Genomic DNA, 27,115 nt, shown 5'->3' on the forward strand with positions numbered 1-27,115 from the left:
GAGCTGACCATTAGTGACAAGTAAACAGACTCTTATAGTGTTATATATAGAGTAGTAAAACATTAACATAAATAGAGACTCAGAACACAGGATTGTATGTAGATCTAAAAATCTAAAAACATAGGTCATCACTTTTTTCTGTGCACCACTATGATTTTTAGTGTTGTACTATACAAAATTTTAATGCATGAATACTTATGTACGGATAACAATAGGTGGTGTACGAATCAAACCCCAAAAACATAAAAAAAAAAAAAAAAAAAGGGGGGGGGGGGGGGAAATGTAAAGTAAAAATCTACCATTCAACCCGATTTCACACAACTCAATGTCCAAAACGCTCATACAAACAGTACGTTTCATGTAACGCTCGCGTTAAATTTGAAAACCATAAACTACGAAAGTTGTTCCCATCTGGCTATCTCATCGTTCCCGAATCTTCAAATCTTTGTTTTCAAGAATGGGACCTATAAGATCATCATAGCATTCAAGCAGCAGCTTGATTTACAGGAAGATTAGTTTCGATATTTGAAGGCATTAAAATGTTGAAACCATCAGCAGCTGTAGAAATCAGCATCCCTGGAATCTGTGTATGCCAATGAACTTCTTTCAAGTCTTTTTGGCCCTGTTCATCGTAGCAACAAAATCTAAACAAAAGTTTTTTTTTAAAGTTAAAATAGGTTCGAACTGATACCATCAAGATTCACAAAACGGTAACTAACCTGATGAACAAAAAGAAGTTGTGGAGGCAAATCGGTGGGTGCATGTACTTGTTCTTGCGTTTTGGATTTAAATTCAGATTCCTCTTCCTCGTCACGTTCTAAAGACAGATCCCATATTCTGAAATTAGATTAAAGATGGTGTTATACAGAGACAATCTTGTGAAAATAATTCAGATGATTTTGTAATATTTGCTGTATAAAAAATCATACGTAAGTTGATTATCTGCTGATGATACCGCCAAGGTAGCAGTGTCATGTGGGCTCCATTCAATAGATGTTATAGGAAGTTTGTGGTACTCAAAATGAGCCACTAAAGAATCTCCCTGCAGAATAAAAAGACATACAGAACAATAAGAGAAAAATAAATAAATAAATAAACGTAATAAAACTTCGGCTCAATTCAATATAATTATTTTGACCCTAAAACATATAAAAATCATAAACAGAAACGGTGTATGTCTTTATTTTCTGAGATATTTCAGAATTCGTACCTTAAGCAATCTAAGGTCATGGATTGAAAATGTCCCATCATCACTACCAGATACCAGAAAACAACTTGCAAGCCTAATAGAAATCAACTAAGCAAAAGTTTTATATATATATATATATATATATATATATATATATATATATATATATGAATATAAACAAAAGTATATATATAATGATTTAAAATAATAAAATACAATAGATCAGTAAGATTTCGTATATAAAATAAATTACAAGATAATAAATTCGTTATTAAAATAAAGTTATATATAGATGTGTATGAGTCCTATAAATAATTATTATGATATACATATTGGATAAATATTATATGATATTATAATTGGATATAATTAAAAATATGTAATTTTAATATATTAAATTTAATTACAAGTTATGACATAAGTTGTTATTATTATTATTATTACTTTCATTAATATTATTACATTTAATATTAATATTAACACCAGTATTATTAGTGATGATGATGTCATAAAGAAAATAGAATACGAGGTATATATATAAAGCGTATCTGATTTTAAACAGAAGATCGATATAGCTCAGGTGGTTAGAGGGTGTTTTCGTATTCGAGAGGTTGTGGGTTCGAGCCTGGGCAAGGGCACCTAATTTTTGGAACTTATTCTGAGAGGTAGTTACTAAATTTTATATTTATTATTATTGTTATTTTTGATTATTAATATTATCGTTATTACTAGGAAAAATATTATCCTTGGTACAATTATCATAATGAATTTTATCATTAAAAATTATATATATATATATATTAGGATAATTACACAAAAGTATATTTAATTATTGTATATACAAAATGAATACATTTAATTAAATAATGAAATATATAAATAAGTTATTAATATAAAAACTATATCATTAATAATATATATATATATATATATATATATATATATATATAATTGTATCATAAAAAATATATATATATATATATTTATATATATATATATATATATATATATATATATATATATATATATATATATATATATATATAGATAAAAGCCGTCGGATTAAACAAAAAAACTTAAGTACAGACCTGTTCCAAGAAGTAACATTAACATCTGCGTTATGTGCCTTAAAAGAAGCCGCTGGCAATTTCCCTACACGAATATCCCATATTGCTATGGTTTTATCCGCAGAGCTAGAAGCAAACACAGACGCTTCTGTAGGGCTCCACTGCATCAAAAAAAGTTGGAAACATTTTAGTGCAAATGGTTGCATATTAATCTTATCATAACCATTTTATAGATTATAATATTGACATCAATTATTAAATTATCAACAATCAAAGTCATTCATTGTGTACTTTTATAGAATGAAACCTCCTAAAGTGCATCGTTCAAAATATCAAGTCATTGAACTAATATATGTTCTGTAGTCATATTGAGACAATAATAAAATTGCAAGTAAATTGGCAGGCCAGCCTGCTTTCAAACGTATATATTTTGAACATACGTATAAGGCACAAAACCCAAGTACAAAATAAATACTCGTATTAAAACTTTGACTTAACTTTGACCAACCTTGACCTTTGACCGACTTAGACCCGACTCGGACACACTCAGACCGACTTTGACCTGACGTTTTAGCGTTGAGGGGTCAATTAGACATTTATAGGCGAAACAGAAGGGGCCAGTCACCAAACCGACTAGTCGGCCAAGACGGCCGCCGTTTCCAACACTACATTTAATGGGAAGAGCAACATTTCATTCGGCATTAAAAAATGAAGTGGTGGAGTGGGTACCTGCAAATCTTCAACACTACCAGTATGTCCAACAAACGGGTTACTATCAACATTCCATGTTGAGTCAGAAGCTGGTTCCCATAGGTGAATGTTATTCTTGCAGTCCCCTTTTAGGAATGAAAAAAAAAAAAAAAACAAATTGTTAATAAACAATCAATTAATTAATTCTATCATATATGTAAAATGTATATGTGAATGCATAGTTCGTACCAGACACAAGCTTGCCAGTAACAAGAGAACTCCAGTCAATTGCATATCCTTCATCCTTGTGACCAGTAAATTTAAGTAATGAAGTTTGATTAGAAACTGTAGTAGCATCCTTGCTAATATTAGTCTCAGTTTCAGCCAAAGAATTTAGTTGAGACCCAAAATCCCAAATCTGCATGGCGTAAGGCGTACATTTAAATATAAGAATAATAATAAAATGCCTTTTAAGAATAAGCTAAAGAAAGAATATGACATATATCGATCGATGATTATTATGTATGAGACAACAAGAAGATCGTGGTTATCGGTTTTCCAAGTGTTCCTATGCAAATCTGTTGATTCGGAGGATATGGTAGGTTTATTATTCCTAGAGGCAAAATAATGAATTTTTTTAAGAATCACTAGCTTAAAGCGTTAATCAATATTCAATACGGAGAAAAGTTCTGATTTTTAGGAAGATATTTTAGTGTTTATGAACTCGTGATGCTTTCTTGAGGAATGCATCAAGTTTTTGCAGGTTCTGCTTTTTGAAATATGGTTTTCTTATATATTTTGAGGATAATGTCCCCTTTTGCCCAATAAGAAAATAAAAAATAATTGAAATTTTAACTATAAAACATCATAAACTTTGAACAACTGTTTGATGACATGCACACATATGTTTGTATCGCAGAAGTCAACTATACCTGCACATGACCAGTATCACTCCAAGATGCACAGATATGGGGTTTTTGTGGCATCGCACGAATCCTGTTCACACAACCTTCATGAAACACCTTTTGTACCTGTAAGTTGAAATTTTATCAAGTTAACTAAATTCTTAAACAACATAAATTGATAAAAACATAAACGTTTGCATGTGTTACCTGAAAGACGGGAGCTTTAGGTCCATCGTTATCAACTTCTCTATCATCATCATCATCACTATCACTACTCTCGCAGTCCATATCAGTGTCGTGATTATTCTTTTTTGTCAGTACTAATTCGCGTTTCTTACCAGAAATGTTTGATATCTTAAATACTCCAATTGAATTGGGAGCATTGTTTGCCTGGTTAAGCATATAATAATAATCATCATCATCGTCATAATCATAAAAGGATAATAAAAGAGAAGGGAAACAATGGCAAAAAGGTATACGGAATCGAAAGGAAAGATATATGCAATTAGCACCGATGCAGCATATGCAAGTGTAGGGCTTATACTGATAAAAGAAATTAGGGACCTTATTCTGATTACTTGAAGCTAAAGTTACAAACTTGTATATCAGATAAAAGTCAACATTGGTCAGCGCAGTCGGATAACATAAGCAAACCATAGCTGATAACAATTAATTTAATAATAATGCTAACCAAATACTATTACCTGAGTGCCAGTGACACAGTAAATAGTATGGGGAAATTCTGTCCGTACCAACCCTAGTGAATCACGCACAATGTCAAAGCTACATCAAAGTAAACAAAGATTAACTTAATTTCAACAAACATATAATAAGCGATTGTTACATCATTTTCAACTAGATCAATTAGAGCAGCTAATAACCGTGCCTATCAGTCCAAACAAAAATGGGTTCATAGTTGCAATTTCCTATGATTAAAATTCTACAAAAGGCATACATGTATACTGATAAATAACGAATTTGTCCGTATACTTCGTAGAGGTGATTGAACATTGGCCTAGTTTCTGGACAGGACTTGCAAAGTATGAGACTGTACTTGCAAAAGAGATATATGATTGTATAATTTAAACTTTCAAACCATGACTTGAATTTAACAATCCAAACACATAAACAACGCTATGACCCAATAAACCATACTCAAGATAGAATCAAGTTAAATTAATGATACATAATTGATACCTTATTTAAAATTATTGAATTATAAAAAAGCAAGCAACTTTTTAGAATATCGTAACTAAAAAATATAAATCCTTAATAACATACCAATCTTTAGAAGCATAAACAATAGAACCCAAACCTTAAACAAGGCCAGCCAATGTGAAGGGCGTGAAGTGAATTATAAGCAGAAGGATGACACTGCAACTCTTCACCTTCTTCTAAAGCATCAACACCTGGTTGCCATACTTTTGCTGGAATTGATGGTATTGCATTTGATGATGAACTTGACCCTTCCCCTTTCTTTGAACCCTAATTTAATCAATTACAATATGCAACCGCATTTTGTTAAAAACAAATACAACAACAACAACAACACTCAATACACAGAATATATAATTATAATAAATGCTTACAGTACAATGAAACATCAAATTACCTAAACGAATTAACAATAAAGTGGGTTCAAATTAATAGTGGAAGAACTATATGTTGTCAAATGAAGGTCTCACTAATTCCCAACAACCAGCCAACAATAATAGTAAAGAAATAAGAACAATACATAACACAAGAATTTAACGTGAAAACTCCAAAACAGGAGAAAAACCACCGGCCCCCAAAGAGAGAAATTCACTCTATCACAAATTGTTACAATGATATAGACGGCTCTCTTAAGCCAACTACACTCTCCAAAATATTTAACTAATACAACTCTAAAACAAGAGTAAGAAAGAAAGAAATAATCAAATACTTAAAGTGTATTGATTGGTGCAATTTGGAAGCAATCCCATAAGCTCCTTTTATAACCAAAGAGATTACTTCCCACTCTTTCCATCCACCGATGTGGGACTAAGCAAAAAACATTTCTTCTACTAGCCAAAAATCAAACCAACAAATCTCCACCTTTTGGATAGAAGAAGATAACCATGCTTCCACATTGCAAGGATAACCGATGTAGACGCTTCCTCGACGACAACTTCAAGATCCTCATCTTCATGCCGTTGACATTATCTCCCAAGAGACAAAACTTGCATCTTCATCGAACATTGTCAAGACCCGACAATCATTGTCATAACAGACAATCATAACCCTTAACAGAATTATCATACTCCACCATAAAGAGTATAGCACTTAGAATATCACATTCCAAGCATTTTAAATCGCTACATGTTGTATACCTAGCTGAACTGTTATGGTGCAACTTCCTGTTTGGCTTTCCCTGGAAGTTTCATCAGCTAAAACATCCATTTCCACCACACAACCTGCATAAACGCCAAACCAATGCCCATGTGCAATTGTGGAACCGCTAACGAATATCCTTTTTCATGGTGGCGCGGACACACCATGAGGATGACGTGACTTCAGAAGAATTCGTCACTCTCCGTAACGACGGAGACAATGTTAGCATCTTTGGAGCCATTTGCTGGATTAGCTCCACCGGGACAATTAACCTTTACATGCCCAGTCTTCCCGCACTTCCAGCATGTCAGATTCTTTCTAGAGTTTCTCTTATGCCTATCCGAACACAACAGTACCGTAGCTTCTGATGATGAGACCCGGTTACCTTCCAATCTTTTCTCCTCGGATAGGAGCTTGCTAGTAACATCTTCAAACTTCAACGTTTCTTTCCCGTACATTAGAATAGGTTTCATGTGCTCATAGGACGATGATAAAGATAATATCAACCTCAAAGCATTATCTTCATCATCCGTTTTAACTCCAATAGCCTCCAGTTCTGAAACAATACCGTTAAGAATATTTAGATGATCTGAAATCTTTGAACCCCCATCCATACGCAGAGTATGAAATTGTTCTTTAAGACACAACCGATTTGAGATGCCCTTGCCCTGGTACAACTGCTCTAGTTTAACCCAAAGCTCATTTGCCGTTGATAACCCGTGCACATTTGCAAGCATGTTCTTTGCAAGACACAAACGAATCGCACTTGCTGCCCTCAAATTCATATCATCCCATTCTTCTTCATCGAACTTACTGCTAGAATCACTGCCAGAAACAAAGGTGGGTTTACCTTTCAACGCCTTGTGTAAACCGGATTGAATCAACACATCCTTGACTTGAACCTGCCATAAGCCAAAATTGATCCTCCCATCAAATTTTTCTACATCAAACCTCATTGGACTGAACTTCGACATCGTATCCGTATCCTATAAACAACACTTTCTCTAATTTTGCTCACGTTTCGAATAGCCAAAAGATGTAGCAGGTAGCCAGGACCCTTTAAATCGGAAATCCACAACTCGCCACTAACAAATCCAACTATTACTACGAATCAGAAAAAATATTGTCTAACCAGATACCCAATACGATCAATAGAACTCGTTTCTGATGTGGACGATCCACTCCCGTGGCAACCACAGAGCATACTCCGACTCCTATAACCGAGACCCCCCGTCAAACCTGACGCTCTGATACCAGTTGTTGGGAAATTACGGTCTCACTAATTCCCACCACCCAGCCCAACAATAATAGTAAAGAAATAAGAACAATACGCAACACAAGAATTTAACGTGGAAACTCCAAAACAGGAGAAAAACCACCGGCCCCCAAAGAGAGAAATTCACTATATCACAAATTGTTACAATGATATAGACGGCTCTCTTAAACCAACTACACTCTCCAAAATATTTAACTAATACAACTCTCAAACAAGAGTAAGAAAGAAAGAAATAATCAAATATTTAAAGTGTATTGATTGGTGCAATTTGGAAGTAATCCCATAAGCTCCTTTTATAACCAAAGAGATTACTTCCCACTCTTTCCATCCACCGATGTGGGACTAAGCAAAAAACATTTCTTCTACTAGTGTGACGATCGCTCCAAATTCATATGGACGAACACGTCATTCATCGATTTCATTGCGAGGTATTTGACCTCTATATGATACGTTTTATAAACATTGCATTCTTTTGAAAAGGCAAACCAAATATGAATATTTAAATCAAAGGTTTTCGACATCTGATGATTTCTACATATAGACAATCACTGTAAATAATAGTTTACAATAGTACTTCCGTTGACAATGCAGTCAAAATAAGATACATGGTGATGATTTAGTGAATGCAACGTTTTCTTGAAAAATATGCCATGTAAGACTCCATGCACATAGCTTGTCTATCATATAAGCAAACAGCGGAAGACTTCTAGGAAACCTGAGAATAAACATGCTAACAAATGTCAACACAAAGGTTGGTGAGTTCATAGTTTTAGTGTTTCGCATAATCTGTATATAAAAGTGGATCACAAGATTTCAGTTGTTCAATCCAGAAACGTTTATCAAAATATTCTACGAAATTGAGCACCCTGGTAACTAAACTTAACGTATATATAATTTGTACCCTTTGTATAATCATCTTAATAATACACGCAAACCAACGTGTACGCTTCTCAAATAGCATACGTCTGTTAAAAGGCTAGTGCTCTAGCTCAGACGGGGATATCAAGCCCTATGGATCCATATACTACTACTCTCGCCCACCAGTTCTTATAACTGGCAGTTAACAGTTACCAAAGCTAAGGGATTTTCGGTTCAAACTCAGTGTAGAATTTAGTATGTACTTGTATCCATTGCGTTTAAAATAAAGTGCATGAATTCTCAGCCCAAAAATATATATTGCAAAAGCAATTAAAAAGGGATCAATGAAACTCACCTTAGCAGCATATAAAGTCGTCCACCAAAATGTGACCGAAACTCGGATTACCAAATAATCGTAGATCTCAACCTAGAGAACATATTGTAACAGACTCGTCCCACATCGGTGGGAGAGGAAAACAAAGCACTCCTTATAAGGGTGTGGATACCTCTTCTGGTATGACGCGTTTTGAGGGTGTTTACCCGAGAAGCAAATCCGTGAGGTAGAAGTGCGATCCGGGGTTGTACTCGTGCGCGGGTAGCCCGTCGGTGATCGGCTTGTGTCCAAAGCGGACAATATCATACTACGGGCTGATGGTGATGTTACTTATGGTATCAGAGCTGGGGCCCGCATCGATTTGCACTGCGGGGATGCAGTGTCCCGAAGGGGGGAGAGTTGTAACAGACTCGTCCCACATCGGTGGGAGAGGAAAACAAAGCACTCCTTATAAGGGTGTGGATACCTCTTCTGGTATGACGAGTTTTGAGGGTGTTTACCCGAGAAGCAAATCCGTGAGGTAGAAGTGCGATCCGGGGTTGTACTTGTAGTGACCCGAACTTTTCCATGTTTATATATATTAATTGAGATTGATATTTACATGATTAAATGTTTCCAACATGTTAAGGAATCAAACTTGTTAAGACTTGATTAATTGAAATATGTTTCATATAGACAATTGACCACCCAAGTTGACCGGTGATTCACGAACGTTAAAACTTGTAAAAACTATATGATGACATATATATGGATATATATATATAGTTAACATGATACTATGATAAGTAAACATATCATTAAGTATATTAACAATGAACTACATATGTAAAAACAAGACTACTAACTTAATGATTTTTAAACGAGATATATATGTAACGATTATCGTTGTAAAGACATTTAATGTATATATATCATATTAAGAGATATTCATACATGATAATATCATGATAATATAATAATTTAAAATCTCATTTGATATTATAAACATTGGGTTAACAACATTTAACAAGATCGTTAACCTAAAGGTTTCAAAACAACACTTACATGTAACGACTAACGATGACTTAACGACTCAGTTAAAATGTATATACATGTAGTGTTTTAATATGTATTTATACACTTTTGAAAGACTTCAATACACTTATCAAAATACTTCTACTTAACAAAAATGCTTACAATTACATCCTCGTTCAGTTTCATCAACAATTCTACTCGTATGCACCCGTATTCGTACTCGTACAATACACAGCTTTTAGATGTATGTACTATTGGTATATACACTCCAATGATCAGCTCTTAGCAGCCCATGTGAGTCACCTAACACATGTGGGAACCATCATTTGGCAACTAGCATGAAATATCTCATAAAATTACAAAAATATGAGTAATCATTCATGACTTATTTACATGAAAACAAAATTACATATCCTTTATATCTAATCCATACACCAACGACCAAAAACACCTACAAACACTTTCATTCTTCAATTTTCTTCATCTAATTGATCTCTCTCAAGTTCTATCTTCAAGTTCTAAGTGTTCTTCATAAATTCCAAAAGTTCTAGTTTCATAAAATCAAGAATACTTTCAAGTTTGCTAGCTCACTTCCAATCTTGTAAGGTGATCATCCAACCTCAAGAAATCTTTGTTTCTTACAGTAGGTTATCATTCTAATACAAGGTAATAATCATATTCAAACTTTGGTTCAATTTCTATAACTATAACAATCTTATTTCAAGTGATGATCTTACTTGAACTTGTTTTCGTGTCATGATTCTGCTTCAAGAACTTCGAGCCATCCAAGGATCCATTGAAGCTAGATCCATTTTTCCCTTTTCCAGTAGGTTTATCCAAGGAACTTAAGGTAGTAATGATGTTCATAACATCATTCGATTCATACATATAAAGCTATCTTATTCGAAGGTTTAAACTTGTAATCACTAGAACATAGTTTAGTTAATTCTAAACTTGTTCGCAAACAAAAGTTAATCCTTCTAACTTGACTTTTAAAATCAACTAAACACATGTTCTATATCTATATGATATGCTAACTTAATGATTTAAAACCTGGAAACACGAAAAACACCGTAAAACCGGATTTACGCCGTCGTAGTAACACCGCGGGCTGTTTTGGGTTAGTTAATTAAAAACTATGATAAACTTTGATTTTAAAGTTGTTATTCTGAGAAAATGATTTTTATTATGAACATGAAACTATATCCAAAAATTATGATTAAACTCAAAGTGGAAGTATGTTTTCTAAAATGGTCATCTAGACGTCGTTCTTTCGACTGAAATGACTACCTTTACAAAAACGACTTGTAACTTATTTTTCCGACTATAAACCTATACTTTTCTATTTAGATTCATAAAATAGAGTTCAATATGAAACCATAGCAATTTGATTCACTCAAAACGGATTTAAAATGAAGAAGTTATGGGTAAAACAAGATTGGATAATTTTTTTCATTTTAGCTACGTGAAAATTGGTAACAAATCTATTCCAACCATAACTTAATCAACTTGTATTGTATATTATGTAATCTTGAGATACCATAGACACGTATACAATGTTTCGACCTATCATGTCGACACATCTATATATATTTCGGAACAACCATAGACACTCTATATGTGAATGTTGGAGTTAGCTATACAGGGTTGAGGTTGATTCCAAAATATATATAGTTTGAGTTGTGATCAATACTGAGATACGTATACACTGGGTCGTGGATTGATTCAAGATAATATTTATCGATTTATTTCTGTACATCTAACTGTGGACAACTAGTTGTAGGTTACTAACGAGGACAGCTGACTTAATAAACTTAAAACATCAAAATATATTAAAAGTGTTGTAAATATATTTTGAACATACTTTGATATATATGTATATATTGTTATAGGTTCGTGAATCAACCAGTGGCCAAGTCTTACTTCCCGACGAAGTAAAAATCTGTGAAAGTGAGTTATAGTCCCACTTTTAAAATCTAATATTTTTGGGATGAGAATACATGCAGGTTTTATAAATGATTTACAAAATAGACACAAGTACGTAAAACTACATTCTATGGTTGAATTATCGAAATCGAATATGCCCTTTTTATTAAGTCTGGTAATCTAAGAATTAGGGAACAGACACCCTAATTGACGCTAATCCTAAAGATAGATCTATTGGGCCTAACAAACCCCATCCAAAGTACCGGATGCTTTAGTACTTCGAAATTTATATCATATCCGAAGGGTGTCCCGGAATGATGAGGATATTCTTATATATGCATCTTGTTAATGTCGGTTACCAGGTGTTCACCATATGAATGATTTTTATCTCTATGTATGGGATGTGTATTGAAATATGAAATCTTGTGGTCTATTGTTACGATTTGATATATATAGGTTAAACCTATAACTCACCAACATTTTTGTTGACGTTTAAAGCATGTTTATTCTCAGGTGAATATTAAGAGCTTCCGCTGTTGCATACTAAAATAAGGACAAGATTTGGAGTCCATGTTTGTATGATATTGTGTAAAAACTGCATTCAAGAAACTGATTTCGATGTAACATATTTGTATTGTAAACCATTATGTAATGGTCGTGTGTAAACAGGATATTTTAGATTATCATTATTTGATAATCTACGTAAAGCTTTTTAAACCTTTATTTATGAAATAAAGGTTATGGTTTGTTTTAAAAATGAATGCAGTCTTTGAAAAACGTCTCATATAGAGGTCAAAACCTCGCAACGAAATCAATTAATATGGAACGTTTTTAATCAATAAGAACGGGACATTTCAGTTGGTATCCGAGCGTTGGTCTTAGAGAACCAGAATTTTTCATTAGTGTGTCTTATCGAGTTTGTTAGGATGCATTAGTGAGTCTGGACTTCGACCGTGTTTACTTGAAAAATGATTGCTTAACAAATTTTGTTGGAAACTATATATTTTTAACATGTGAATATTATGTGATATATTAATCTCTTAACGCGTTTGATATTATGTGATAGATGTCTACCTCTAGAACAAGTCCCATTGACTCACCTAATAATAATGAAGAGTCAAATGTAAATTGGTATGATTCGTGGACTGATTCACAAGTTCCCGAAGAGGAACCGGAAGAAGAGTCGGAACCAGAAGAAGAATCGGAACCGGATGAAGAAATAGAACCGGTGGGGGAAATAATAAAACGGTTAAGTAAAAGAAAATCCTCAACCAACCGACCAAGGTTAATTATGGTCAATGGTGTTTCCGCCAAGGAAGCAAAATATTGGGAGGATTACTAATTCTCCGATGAATCGGATTCCGACGAGAATTCCGATGATGTTATAGAAATTACCCCAACTGAATTTAAAAAGGCAAAAGAAAATAATAAGGGAAAGGGCATAAAAATAGAGAAATCTAATTCCAACCCCGATGAACTTTATATGTATCGTCAACGCCCGAAGTCCTTAAGTTGTAACAATGACCCGGGAACCTCTAAACCACCAGGTTTTTCTAAACCAATGTGGACAACGACGGCTCGTATTAGGGGAACATCATATATCCCTAGAAACTTGGCAAAACGAACCAAAACCGAAGAAGAAGAAACGAGCGAGTCGGAATAAGATAGTTGTATTCGTGTGGTGTAATATATGTAATATAGTGTTCTTATGCTTTATGATATATGTAAAAATTGCTTGTATTAATAAGTATTTTTTTATGAATCTAACTCTTGTCTATTTTACAGTTTAAAAACACAAAATGGATAGACAACCCAATATTTTAAGAGACCTACCCGGAGACATGATTGATGAAATCTTGTCTAGAGTCGGCCAGAATTCCTCGGCACAACTATTTAAGGCGAGATCAGTTTGTAAGACATTCGAAGAACGTTCCAAGAATGTCTTGGTTTATAAGAGACTTTCGTTTGAAAGATGGGGGATATCACATTGGGAAACCCATAAGTTACGATGTGTTTACTTTGACGCATATATTGCGAGGAACCCAAATGCTATTTTACGCAACGGGTTAAGAAATTATTTTGACTCAATATATCCGAATATTGGACTTCGTGATTTAGAAAAAGCGGCTAACATGCAACATAAAGAAGCATGTTATGCTTACGGATTAGTAATGTTCGCTTCTCACCAAAGTGAGAACAAGAACATCGGGCTACAACTATTAAACAAAACGTTTCCACAAGTGACGGAGTCGGTAATTGGGGTAAGAAATGAGGTTTTTAGATTATTACGGGACTGTTGGACATTACGTAACCCTCGTCCCTTTGACGACGTTACAACACGCTGTCTTATCAACGGCCATAACGGTTATGTTGCACAAGACCAAGGATGGGAAGTAGTCCTAGTAAAACCAGAATGCATGACTTGTTTCTGGACGTATGAATTACGTGTCTTTATTGCCTTTGCTGAACGAATTGTGTACTAGCTAGAATTATCTTCACAACTATCTTGTATCAAAGTTATTGTGTGCTATATTTCATGCTTTATGTAAAATAAGCGGTATTGTAAGTTTGTAAAATATTGTATAAAAGTTTGAACGCAAAATATTATTATAATCAGTTTTTCATATAGAATTGTAGTAGTTGAATTGTATATTAGCTACTAAGTATGAACTTAACGGGTAGGTACTACCCGAATTTAAACTTATAAAACGCTAATATGAAGAAAAAGCTTTTATAAATGAGTTCATATTATGCTACGAAATACTATTAACTACTCTTAATATTCTGTATGATTAACTTGTTCCATTTAACTATTTTGAAGGAAATGGCACCGACTACTCGACACACCGTGAATATGAATGAAGAGGAATTCCGTACTTTTCTAGCTTCAAACATAGCCGCAGTACAGGCTGCGCTACATACCAACAATAACCTTGGATCTAGCAGTACAGGAAATCGTGTAGGATGCACCTACAAAGAATTCACTGCCTGCAAACCTTTGGAATTTGATGGAACCGAAGGACCGATCGGATTGAAACGGTGGACCGAGAAGGTCGAATCGGTGTTTGCCATAAGTAAGTGTACTGAAGAGGACAAAGTAAAGTACGCTACACATACCTTCACAGGTTCTGCGTTAACATGGTGGAATACCTATCTAGAGCAAGTGGGACAAGACGATGCGTACGCACTACCGTGGTCAGCATTCAAGCACTTGATGAACGAGAAGTACCGTCCCAGAACCGAGGTCAATAAGCTCAAGACAGAACTTAGAGGGTTACGAACCCAAGGATTTGATATTACCACGTACGAAAGACGATTCACAGAATTGTGCCTATTGTGTCCGGGAGCATTCGAAGATGAGGAAGAGAAGATCGACGCGTTTGTGAAAGGATTACCGGAAAGAATCCAAGAAGATATAAGTTCACACGAGCCCGCCTCCATACAACAGGCATGTAGAATGGCTCACAAACTCGTGAACCAAATTGAAGAAAGAATTAAAGAACAGACTGCTGAAGAGGCCAATGTGAAGCAAGTCAAAAGAAAGTGGGAGGAAAACGGTGATAAGAATCACCAATACAACAACAACAGCAATTACAACAATAATCGCAACAATTATCCCAACAATCGCAACATCAATCGCAACTACAACAAACGGCCTAACAACAACAACAACAACAACAACAACAACAGCAACTACAACAATCACCCCAACAACAATAATAACCGCAACAACAACAACAATCAGAAGCAGCTATGCCAAAGGTGTGAAAAGAATCACTCGGGGTTCTGCACCAAATTTTGCAACAAGTGTAAAAGAAATGGTCATAGCGCGGCGAAGTGTGAGGTCTACGGACCAGGGGTTAATAGAACGAAAGGAACAAATGGTGTCGGAACGAGTAATGGCGGAGCAAGTAGTGTCGGAGCAAGTTATGCCAATGTAGTTTGTTATAAATGTGGAAAACCGGGCCACATTATTAGAAATTGCCCGAACCAGGAGAACACGAATGGACAAGGCCGTGGAAGAGTTTTCAATATTAATGCGGCAGAGGCACAGGAAGACCCGGAGCTTGTTACGGGTACGTTTCTTATTGACAATAAATCTGCTTACGTTTTATTTGATTCGGGTGCAGATAGAAGCTATATGAGTAGAGATTTTTGTGCTAAATTAAGTTGTCCATTGACGCCTTTGGATAGTAAATTTTTACTCGAATTAGCAAATGGTAAATTAATTTCAGCAGATAATATATGTCAGAATCGAGAAATTAAACTGGTTAGCGAAACATTTAAGATTGATTTGATACCAGTAGAGTTAGGGAGTTTTGATGTGATAATCGGTATGGACTGGTTGAAAGAAGTGAAAGCGTAGATCGTTTGTTACAAAAATGCAATTCGCATTATACGAGAAAAAGGAAAACCCTTAATGGTGTACGGAGAAAAGGGCAACACGAAGCTACATCTTATTAGTAATTTGAAGGCACAAAAACTAATAAGAAAAGGTTGCTATGCTGTTCTAGCACACGTCGAGAAAGTACAAACTGAAGAAAAGAGCATCAATGATGTTCCCGTCTCAAAAGAATTTCCTGATGTATTTCCGAAAGAATTACCGGGATTACCCCCACATCGATCCGTTGAATTTCAAATAGATCTTGTACCAGGAGCTGCACCAATAGCTCGTGCTCCTTACAGACTCGCACCCAGCGAGATGAAAGAACTACAAAGCCAATTACAAGAACTTTTAGAGCGTGGTTTCATTCGACCAAGCACATCACCGTGGGGAGCTCCTGTTTTGTTTGTCAAGAAGAAAGATGGTACATTCAGGTTGTGTATCGACTACCGAGAGTTGAACAAACTTACCATCAAGAACCGCTACCCACTACCGAGAATCGATGACTTATTTGATCAACTACAAGGCTCGTCTGTTTATTCAAAGATTGACTTACGTTCCGGGTATCATCAAATGCGGGTGAAAGAAGATGATATTCCAAAGACTGCTTTCAGAACATGTTACGGTCATTACGAGTTTATGGTCATGCCGTTTGGTTTAACTAATGCACCAGCTGTGTTCATGGACCTTATGAACCGAGTGTGTGGACCATACCTTGATAAGTTTGTCATTGTTTTCATTGATGACATACTTATTTACTCAAAGAATGACCAAGAACACGGTGAACATTTGAGAAAGGTGTTAGAAGTATTGAGGAAGGAAGAATTGTACGCTAAGTTTTCAAAGTGTGCATTTTGGTTGGAAGAAGTTCAATTCCTCGGTCACATAGTGAACAAAGAAGGTATTAAGGTGGATCCGGCAAAGATAGAAACTGTTGAAAAGTGGGAAACCCCGAAAACTCCAAAACACATACGCCAGTTTTTAGGACTAGCTGGTTACTACAGAAGGTTCATCCAAGACTTTTCCAGAATAGCAAAACCCTTGACTGCATTAACGCATAAAGGGAAGAAATTTGAATGGAATGATGAACAAGAGAAAGCGTTTCAGTTATTGAAGAAAAAGCTAACTACGGCACCTATATTGTCATTGCCTGAAGGGAATGATGATTTTGTGATTTATTGTGACGCATCAAAGCAAGATCTCGGTTGTGTATTAATGCAACGAACGAAGGTGATTGCTTATGCGTCTAGACAATTGAAGATTCACGAACAAAATTATACGACGCATGATTTGGAATTAGGCGCGGTTGTTTTTGCATTAAAGACTTGGAGACACTACTTATATGGGGTCAAAAGTATTATATATACCGATCACAAAAGTCTTCAACACATATTTAATCAGAAACAACTGAATATGAGGCAGCGTAGGTGGATTGAATTATTGAATGATTACGACTTTGAGATTCGTTACCACCCGGGAAAGGCAAATGTGGTAGCCGATGCCTTGAGCAGGAAGGACAGAGAACCCATTCGAGTAAAATCTATGAATATAATGATTCATAATAACATTACTACTCAAATAAAGGAGGCGCAACAAGGAGTTTTAAAAGAGGGAAATTTAAAGGATGAAATACCCAAAGGATCGGAGAAGCATCTTAATATTCGGGAAGACGGAACCCGGTATAGGGCTGAAAGGATTTGGGTACCAAAATTTGGAGATATGAGAGAAATGGTATTTAGAGAAGCTCATAAAACCAGATACTCAATACATCCTGGAACGGGGAAGATGTACAAGGATCTCAAGAAACATTTTTGGTGGCCGGGTATGAAAGCCGATGTTGCTAAATACGTAGGAGAATGTTTGACGTGTTCTAAGGTCAACGCTGAGCATCAGAAACCATCAGGTCTACTTCAACAACCCGAAATCCCGAAATGGAAATGGGAAAACATTACCATGGATTTCATCACTAAATTGCCAAGGACTGCAAGTGGTTTTGATACTATTTGGGTAATAGTTGACCGTCTCACCAAATCAGCACACTTCTTGCCAATAAGAGAAGATGACAAGATGGAGAAGTTAGCACGACTGTATTTGAAGGAAGTCATCTCCAGACATGGAATACCAATCTCTATTATCTCTGATAGGGATGGCAGATTTATTTCAAGATTCTGGCAGACATTACAGCAAGCATTAGGAACTCGTCTAGACATGAGTACTGCCTATCATCCACAAACTGATGGGCAGAGCGAAAGGACGATACAAACGCTTGAAGACATGCTACGAGCATGTGTTATTGATTTCAGAAACAGTTGGGATCGACATCTACCGTTAGCAGAATTTTCCTACAACAACAGCTACCATTCAAGCATTGAGATGGCGCCGTTTGAAGCACTTTATGGTAGAAAGTGCAGGTCTCCGATTTTTTGGAGTGAAGTGGGGGATAGACAGATTACGGGTCCGGAGATTATACAAGAAACTACCGAGAAGATCATCCAAATTCAACAACGGTTGAAAACCGCCCAAAGTCGACAAAAGAGCTACGCTGACATTAAAAGAAAAGATATATAATTTGAAATTGGAGAGATGGTCATGCTTAAAGTTGCACCTTGGAAAGGCGTTGTTCGATTTGGTAAACGAGGGAAATTAAATCCAAGGTATATTGGACCATTCAAGATTATTGATCGTATCGGACCAGTAGCTTACCGACTAGAGTTACCTCAACAACTCGCGGCTGTACATAACACTTTCCACGTCTCGAATTTAAAGAAATGTTTTGCTAAAGAAGATCTCACTATTCCTTTAGATGAAATCCAAATCAACGAAAAACTTCAATTCATCGAAGAACCCGTCGAAATAATCGATCGTGAGGTTAAAAGACTTAAGCAAAACAAGATACCAATTGTTAAGGTTCGATGGAATGCTCGTAGAGGACCCGAGTTCACCTGGGAGCGTGAATATCAGATGAAGAAGAAATACCCGCATCTATTTCCAGAAGATTCGTCAACACCTTCAACAGCTTAAAATTTCGGGACGAAATTTATTTAACGGGTAGGTACTGTAGTGACCCGAACTTTTCCATGTTTATATATATTAATTGAGATTGATATTTACATGATTAAATGTTTCCAACATGTTAAGCAATCAAACTTGTTAAGACTTGATTAATTGAAATATATTTCATATAGACAATTGACCACCCAAGTTGACCGGTGATTCACGAACGTTAAAACTTGTAAAAACTATATGATGACATATATATGGATATATATATAGTTAACATGATACTATGATAAGTAAACATATCATTAAGTATATTAACAATGAACTACATATGTAAAAACAAGACTACTAACTTAATGATTTTTAAACGAGACATATATGTAACGATTATCGTTGTAAAGACATTTAATGTATATATATCATATTAAGAGATATTCATACATGATAATATCATGATAATATAATAATTTAAAATCTCATTTGATATTATAAACATTGGGTTAACAACATTTAACAAGATCGTTAACCTAAAGGTTTCAAAACAACACTTACATGTAACGACTAACGATGACTTAACGACTCAGTTAAAATGTATATACATGTAGTGTTTTAATATGTATTTATACACTTTTGAAAGACTTCAATACACTTATCAAAATACTTCTACTTAACAAAAATGCTTACAATTACATCCTCGTTCAGTTTCATCAACAATTCTACTCGTATGCACCCGTATTCGTACTCGTACAATACACAGCTTTTAGATGTATGTACTATTGGTATATACACTCCAATGATCAGCTCTTAGCAGCCCATGTGAGTCACCTAACACATGTGGGAACTATCATTTGGCAACTAGCATGAAATATCTCATAAAATTACAAAAATATGAGTAATCATTCATGACTTATTTACATGAAAACAAAATTACATATCCTTTATATCTAATCCATACACCAACGACCAAAAACACCTACAAACACTTTCATTCTTCAATTTTCTTCATCTAATTGATCTCTTTCAAGTTCTATCTTCAAGTTCTAAGTGTTCTTCATAAATTCCAAAAGTTCTAGTTTCATAAAATCAAGAATACTTTCAAGTTTGCTAGCTCACTTCCAATCTTGTAAGGTGATCATCCAACCTCAAGAAATCTTTGTTTCTTACAGTAGGTTATCATTCTAATACAAGGTAATAATCATATTCAAACTTTGGTTCAATTTCTATAACTATAACAATCTTATTTCAAGTGATGATCTTACTTGAACTTGTTTTCGTGTCATGATTCTGCTTCAAGAACTTCGAGCCATCCAAGGATCCATTGAAGCTAGATCCATTTTTCTCTTTTCCAGTAGGTTTATCCAAGGAACTTAAGGTAGTAATGATGTTCATAACATCATTCGATTCATACATATAAAGCTATCTTATTCGAAGGTTTAAACTTGTAATCACTAGAACATAGTTTAGTTAATTCTAAACTTGTTCGCAAACAAAAGTTAATCCTTCTAACTTGACTTTTAAAATCAACTAAACACATGTTCTATATCTATATGATATGCTAACTTAATGATTTAAAACCTGGAAACACGAAAAACACCGTAAAACCGGATTTACGCCGTCGTAGTAACACCGCGGGCTGTTTTGGGTTAGTTAATTAAAAACTATGATAAACTTTGATTTTAAAGTTGTTATTCTGAGAAAATGATTTTTATTATGAACATGAAACTATATCCAAAAATTATGATTAAACTCAAAGTGGAAGTATGTTTTCTAAAATGGTCATCTAGACGTCGTTCTTTCGACTGAAATGACTACCTTTACAAAAACGACTTGTAACTTATTTTTCCGACTATAAACCTATAATTTTCTATTTAGATTCATAAAATAGAGTTCAATATGAAACCATAGCAATTTGATTCACTCAAAACGGATTTAAAATGAAGAAGTTATGGGTAAAACAAGATTGGATAATTTTTCTCATTTTAGCTACGTGAAAATTGGTAACAAATCTATTCCAACCATAACTTAATCAACTTGTATTGTATATTATGTAATCTTGAGATACCATAGACACGTATACAATGTTTCGACCTATCATGTCGACACATCTATATATATTTCGGAACAACCATAGACACTCTATATGTGAATGTTGGAGTTAGCTATACAGGGTTGAGGTTGATTCCAAAATATATATAGTTTGAGTTGTGATCAATACTGAGATACGTATACACTGGGTCGTGGATTGATTCAAGATAATATTTATCGATTTATTTCTGTACATCTAACTGTGGACAACTAGTTGTAGGTTACTAACGAGGACAGCTGACTTAATAAACTTAAAACATCAAAATATATTAAAAGTGTTGTAAATATATTTTGAACATACTTTGATATATATGTATATATTGTTATAGGTTCGTGAATCAACCAGTGGCCAAGTCTTACTTCCCGACGAAGTAAAAATCTGTGAAAGTGAGTTATAGTCCCACTTTTAAAATCTAATATTTTTGGGATGAGAATACATGCAGGTTTTATAAATGATTTACAAAATAGACACAAGTACGTAAAACTACATTCTATGGTTGAATTATCGAAATCGAATATGCCCTTTTTATTAAGTCTGGTAATCTAAGAATTAGGGAACAGACACCCTAATTGACGCGAATCCTAAAGATAGATCTATTGGGCCTAACAAACCCCATCCAAAGTACCGGATGCTTTAGTACTTCGAAATTTATATCATATCCGAAGGGTGTCCCGAAATGATGAGGATATTCTTATATATGCATCTTGTTAATGTCGGTTACCAGGTGTTCACCATATGAATGATTTTTATCTCTATGTATGGGATGTGTATTGAAATATGAAATCTTGTGGTCTATTGTTACGATTTGATATATATAGGTTAAACCTATAACTCACCAACATTTTTGTTGATGTTTAAAGCATGTTTATTCTCAGGTGAATATTAAGAGCTTCCGCTGTTGCATACTAAAATAAGGACAAGATTTGGAGTCCATGTTTGTATGATATTGTGTAAAAACTGCATTCAAGAAACTGATTTCGATGTAACATATTTGTATTGTAAACCATTATGTAATGGTCGTGTGTAAACAGGATATTTTAGATTATCATTATTTGATAATCTACGTAAAGCTTTTTAAACCTTTATTTATGAAATAAAGGTTATGGTTTGTTTTAAAAATGAATGCAGTCTTTGAAAAACGTCTCATATAGAGGTCAAAACCTCGCAACGAAATCAATTAATATGGAACGTTTTTAATCAATAAGAACGGGACATTTCAGTACTCGTGCGCGGGTAGCCCGTCGGTGATCGGCTTGTGTCCAAAGCGGACAATATCATACTACGGGCTGATGGTGATGTTACTCATATGTTGGTCAATAAATGTCTATCAAGCTAGGTCAGGTCATAGTGTATCACAATCCTAATTCTCGATATCGACATACAAAAGTTATCCAATGTTGTTTCAAAAAGTCAATTTTGACAATAGTTCAACAAACGAGACGTACCTTATATAAGGATTCATTTACTCGGTTGATAATATTTAAAAGTTCACTTTATAAATCTCGTAAACAAGTTGTTTAAATCTTAATTGCAGATTCAAAAGCAATTTCGATTAACGTCAATCATAATTCAGTTGATCATATCTTTTAATCCGTTCATCGAAACTATTCGATATCTAAATGAAAAGTTATTGATTTTTCGCCAGCTTTCCAAAAACATGTATATCATATACCTTTTACCAGTAATATATGTATTTAATTAGTGATTCATTATAAACTGTTTAACGACGAAATTTAGTATCAAGCATGCATAAACATATATACTCGAGTACTAGACATGGATACACTATTAATTTATAAAAGATAAAATATAAATGCTTACGTATCAATATTGTGATTCAATATTTCAGAAAAGTACGTAGACGCAACGAAGATGATAAACACTAGGTTTGACTTGAGAACAATACCCTTGAACATTATCCATAATGTCCATAGCTATAACCCATAGTTTTCTTATCTCTATCCCGCTCGAAAACCCGTTTTGAAAGTGACACGCCCATAACCTCGTCGTAATATTTTATGTAATAATAATAATAATAATAATAATAATAATAATAATAATAATAATAATAATAATAATAATAATAATAAGATTAATAATAATATTAATCTTAATAATAATAATAATAATAATATATAAATATAATACGAGAGAGATAGATAAGAGTTGGAGTGCATCAGAAATCAGAAAAACACTCGAATTTATAGATGTGGCCAGATACAGACTGTCATGCGATCGCATGGCCTTCAAGCACATTTCCCATGCGATCGCATGGGAAGGATTTACAGCTAACAAATTTTTGTCTCGTTGTTTGTCTACATATTATTTAATTATAAATATAATATAATTAATTTATATAATTAATTATATATTATATTAAATTCACGTGCATAGTGGACTTGTAATTTTTGTTCCGATAAGTCGTACGTTGTCACTCGACTTATGTCCCGGTTCCAGTTTCTCGAACGCATTTTCGTACGCTTAGAAAACTAATACTTTATGTTTCGTGACACGTACCTTTGTCAAAATATAGCCTTAAATTATCCATAAACTGTACCACTCAAAGTATATCTTAAACTTTTGAGTGTTTTGGTCATTTACTTCTATAAATCATCGTCTCGCTATTTGTTAAAATACATTTTAAAATAGTGTTTACTGTAGCAAAGTTACTGTAGCAATTCACTGTAGCAAATTCACTGTAGCAAATTCAATTTCACTGTAGCAAGTAGTGATTTTCGAAAACACTGTAGCATTTTTGGGTACTGTAGCAATTTGAAAATACTGTAGCATACTGGTTCATCTTAAACGCTTTAGTTAACTTATCTGAATATCAATCGAATCAATAAACGAATGTTACTATCGTTTACTAAATAACTTGAAATTATATATATGTATATATCTTTTTAATATACATAAATCAGTTTTTAAATACACATTAGAAGTTATTTATAAATAAATTTTAATAATAAGTATTTCAACTTATCATATATATTCAAATAGATATTTAAACCAATAAGTTTAATGTACAGTATCAAACAATTAATACATTGTTAACTTTTCAAGTTATAGTATATATGTATCTATTTACATATAATTGTTCGCGGATCATCGAAAACAACCGAAGGGTATTTAAATATATAAAAGTTGTTCAAAAATTTTGAGATTCAGTTTTACAGACTTTGCTTATCGTGTCGGAAATGTTAATCATACAAAGATTAAGTTTAAATTTGGTCAGAAATTTCTGGGTCATCACAACTAGCCAAAAATCAAACCAACACTATATTGACTGGGATTCACCTTGTTCTTCCGTTTAGCTTTCTTTGGGTTTTTTATGCTGCGAACCATGTTTTAATTATGGGAAGAAGTAAATAAAGAACAGAGCACGTTGATGAAAAAACAAGGTTTTAGAAATTTAGGGTTTTTATACCAGTTTTTTTTTTCCCAGGAATTTTTTCCCCAGGTGGTCTTTAGTTAATACATTAAATTATTTGTCGTGTGTAGTCCCTTAATTACACATATGTTGCATTCTTGCTCTCTCCATCTATTTTTTGTTAAAATGTCCGTTAAATATCATCATGTGATCTCATTTTATGACATTTAATTCTTCGACATCACGTGATGTGACACTTAATGAATACTTTTAACAAAAAGTTAATGGAGGGACCATCAAAGCAACATTTGTAAAATCAATGGACTAGTTGAGCTAAAAAAATAACAGGTACGCGACATGCAGTTTGATGGATAAACGAGAAACCACCAACGCAAAAAAGTCCCAGCAAACAATGATACTATAAATAAAGGGATTTGATGATCAACAACGTACAAACTGAATGAAAGGCAAAATATATCGCAACAGTCGAACACAAACCATCTAATCGGGAGAAATTGGTGTAAAACTAAGCCTATAAAACTAATACGTAGAAATTGTGATGTGGTCCAACGGTTGGTGGTCTGCCTCCTTTAAGGAGGTCAGGAGTTCGACCACCATTGGCTACATATTTAAAAACATAATTTCATCTTTGTCATGAAGTATCCACCCATGGCACCTTTCTCATATCGTTTGGGAGGGGGTATAAAGGGGATGGGGGTTTTACTTGGGCGTGCCCTTGGATCGGTTTCAAGGTTTCCTCCCGGGCAGTGATGAGGGTGGGGTTATTATCACTGCATCGGCATAGTCGAAACGGGAGATGATCGCAACGGGTGGTTTAGTCCCCCTCGGGGGATCCCTTTCGCTGTCTAAAAAAATACGCAAAAACCAGAAGAACCTAAACCATTTTTGACGAAACATTTAAACCATCGGGAGAACGCCAACGACCGATTCAGCACTGAAAATAAGAGAATACCGATAGCCACAAAACTTCTTAAGCCACCACAAAGAAGATCCCATCCACAATATACTTGTTCCACCCCGGGCGCATAAACCATATCTCTAACACGGAGATCATCACATGGTCCAACGATGAAGTCACAACTGAAAAATAATGGACTCGACAACGATAACATGACAACAAGTAACCAACTGGCGACCGAAAACTCGCCATCCATAACCTTCCACTACCTCATAAACAATGGGTATCCACTGCCAACTGGGTTATGGACCCACGCAGCCAGCCTAAAAAGGTAAACCGATGTTGCCACTACACCGGCCGCCACCGGCTTTTTCGTGCTATGCAAACTTTACATGGAAAGCCCATCCGACTGACGATCATTAAAATTACGTGAAAGCTCACGTGCTAAGTTTGTATCGGTGAATTCATCATGTTGGTTTAAACATAAACTGAATCGAAAATCAAACTCATATGTCTTAATCGACCATAAATGCAATCTTGAATCTTGTGCATGTGGTATTGAGTCTTGTGATCATTTTTTCTTCGACTGCGGTACCTCAAAACAAGTTTAGAGCAGGATTTGTTTATGGATTGATTGCGATCTTCCTTATTTCAATATTCATCAACAATGGATTGATTGGTTTGACATTTGGATTGGATCTACTTATGATAGTAGCAGTTTTTTTTTTTTTTTGACTATATGAGAATTTAGAAATGAGCTAAGTAATTACATAAAAAATGGGGTGTGTGAGAGAGAGTGTGAGGAGAGAGAGTAATAAGCACACAAGGTTCTTCAATGGAGGTGGTTCGATGCACGGACACTACAATGGAAGATTTCAAGACGATTTTCCGAGATTAACCAAAAATCAATGGATCTCGTTCATGTTTTTCAACTATCCAGAGAGTTGGACCATGGAGGATCTTTGGATGGTTTTCAAGCATTACGGTAACCTCAAAGATATCTACATGGTAAGGAAAAGGCTGCGTAATGGTCAGAGATTCACATTCGTGCGTTATGGTGATAAGGAGAATGTTAACAGATTGTTAAATCGGCTCGAGACCATCAAGTTTGATGGGAACCCGATTAGGGTTTTTCTTGCTAATGGGAGTAAACGTGACACTGGTATACCCTTTAATCAGGGTTATGATGATAGAAGATACACTTCGGGCACTAGTTTCACTGCCCATCGTGATGATAGGAGATTTAAGGAGGTTATCAAAAACCCTGATGAAGATTTAAGGTACATCATCAACAAAAACAAAGAAGATCTAAGGCACAATCTGAATCGTAATGTAACAGGAAAGAAGGAGGAGGATAAAGGAAAGAATGTGGAAGATGAAATCCTTGATGAAAGGATTGTCACGGCCAGCAAACAGGATTGTAACCTTAATTTGTTAGAGAGATGTATCGTAGTAGAACTCAAAAGGATGGAATTACTTAATCAATTCGAATCTCTATGCTTAGCAGATGGATTGGTCGACTTCCATATTAAATATCTTGGGGGATTTGAAGTCATGATTGTGTTCAAGTCAAAGGATGCTATCGAGATTCTGCTTAATAACAAAAACCATTCGATATATAAGTGGTGTAATAATATTAAACGATTAGGGTTGAATTATTGGCCTTCCAATGGTAGGCTGGTCTGGGTAGATATTAATGGAGTTCCTGTCACTTGCTGGAATGAGGAGGTCTTTAGTTCCATCGC

General features: G+C 34.7%; 1 protein-coding gene across 1 annotated transcript; it reads right to left on the reverse strand.

The window, feature by feature from the left end:
- Window positions 1–484: 484 nt before the first annotated feature.
- On the reverse strand, window positions 485–25,626 carry LOC139853926 (protein HEAT STRESS TOLERANT DWD 1-like). The gene is made up of 13 exons (XM_071843263.1): window positions 25,425–25,626; window positions 5,441–5,463; window positions 5,167–5,336; window positions 4,556–4,634; window positions 4,059–4,241; window positions 3,879–3,977; window positions 3,196–3,364; window positions 2,986–3,092; window positions 2,278–2,417; window positions 1,211–1,283; window positions 930–1,042; window positions 720–837; window positions 485–622 (listed from the first exon to the last, which is right to left on the reverse strand). The coding sequence occupies exons 1-13, from the start codon at window positions 25,624–25,626 to the stop codon at window positions 485–487; spliced, it is 1,614 nt and encodes a 537-aa protein (XP_071699364.1).
- Window positions 25,627–27,115: the final 1,489 nt, after the last annotated feature.

This window comes from Rutidosis leptorrhynchoides, chromosome 6 (assembly GCF_046630445.1).
Source record: "Rutidosis leptorrhynchoides isolate AG116_Rl617_1_P2 chromosome 6, CSIRO_AGI_Rlap_v1, whole genome shotgun sequence".
Lineage (NCBI taxonomy): Eukaryota > Viridiplantae > Streptophyta > Magnoliopsida > Asterales > Asteraceae > Rutidosis > Rutidosis leptorrhynchoides.

Excerpts from the sequence above, each read along its gene's own strand:
- LOC139853926 (XM_071843263.1), bottom strand. The coding sequence starts at position 25,626 with ATGGATGGCGAGTTTTCGGTCGCCAGTTGGTTACTTGTTGTCATGTTA. Across the intron at positions 2,418-2,985 it reads GTAGTGTTGAAGATTTGCAG|TGGAGCCCTACAGAAGCGTC; the intron begins GTACCCACTCCA and ends TTTTTGATGCAG. Across the intron at positions 1,043-1,210 it reads ATGACCTTAGATTGCTTAAG|GGAGATTCTTTAGTGGCTCA; the intron begins GTACGAATTCTG and ends TTTATTCTGCAG.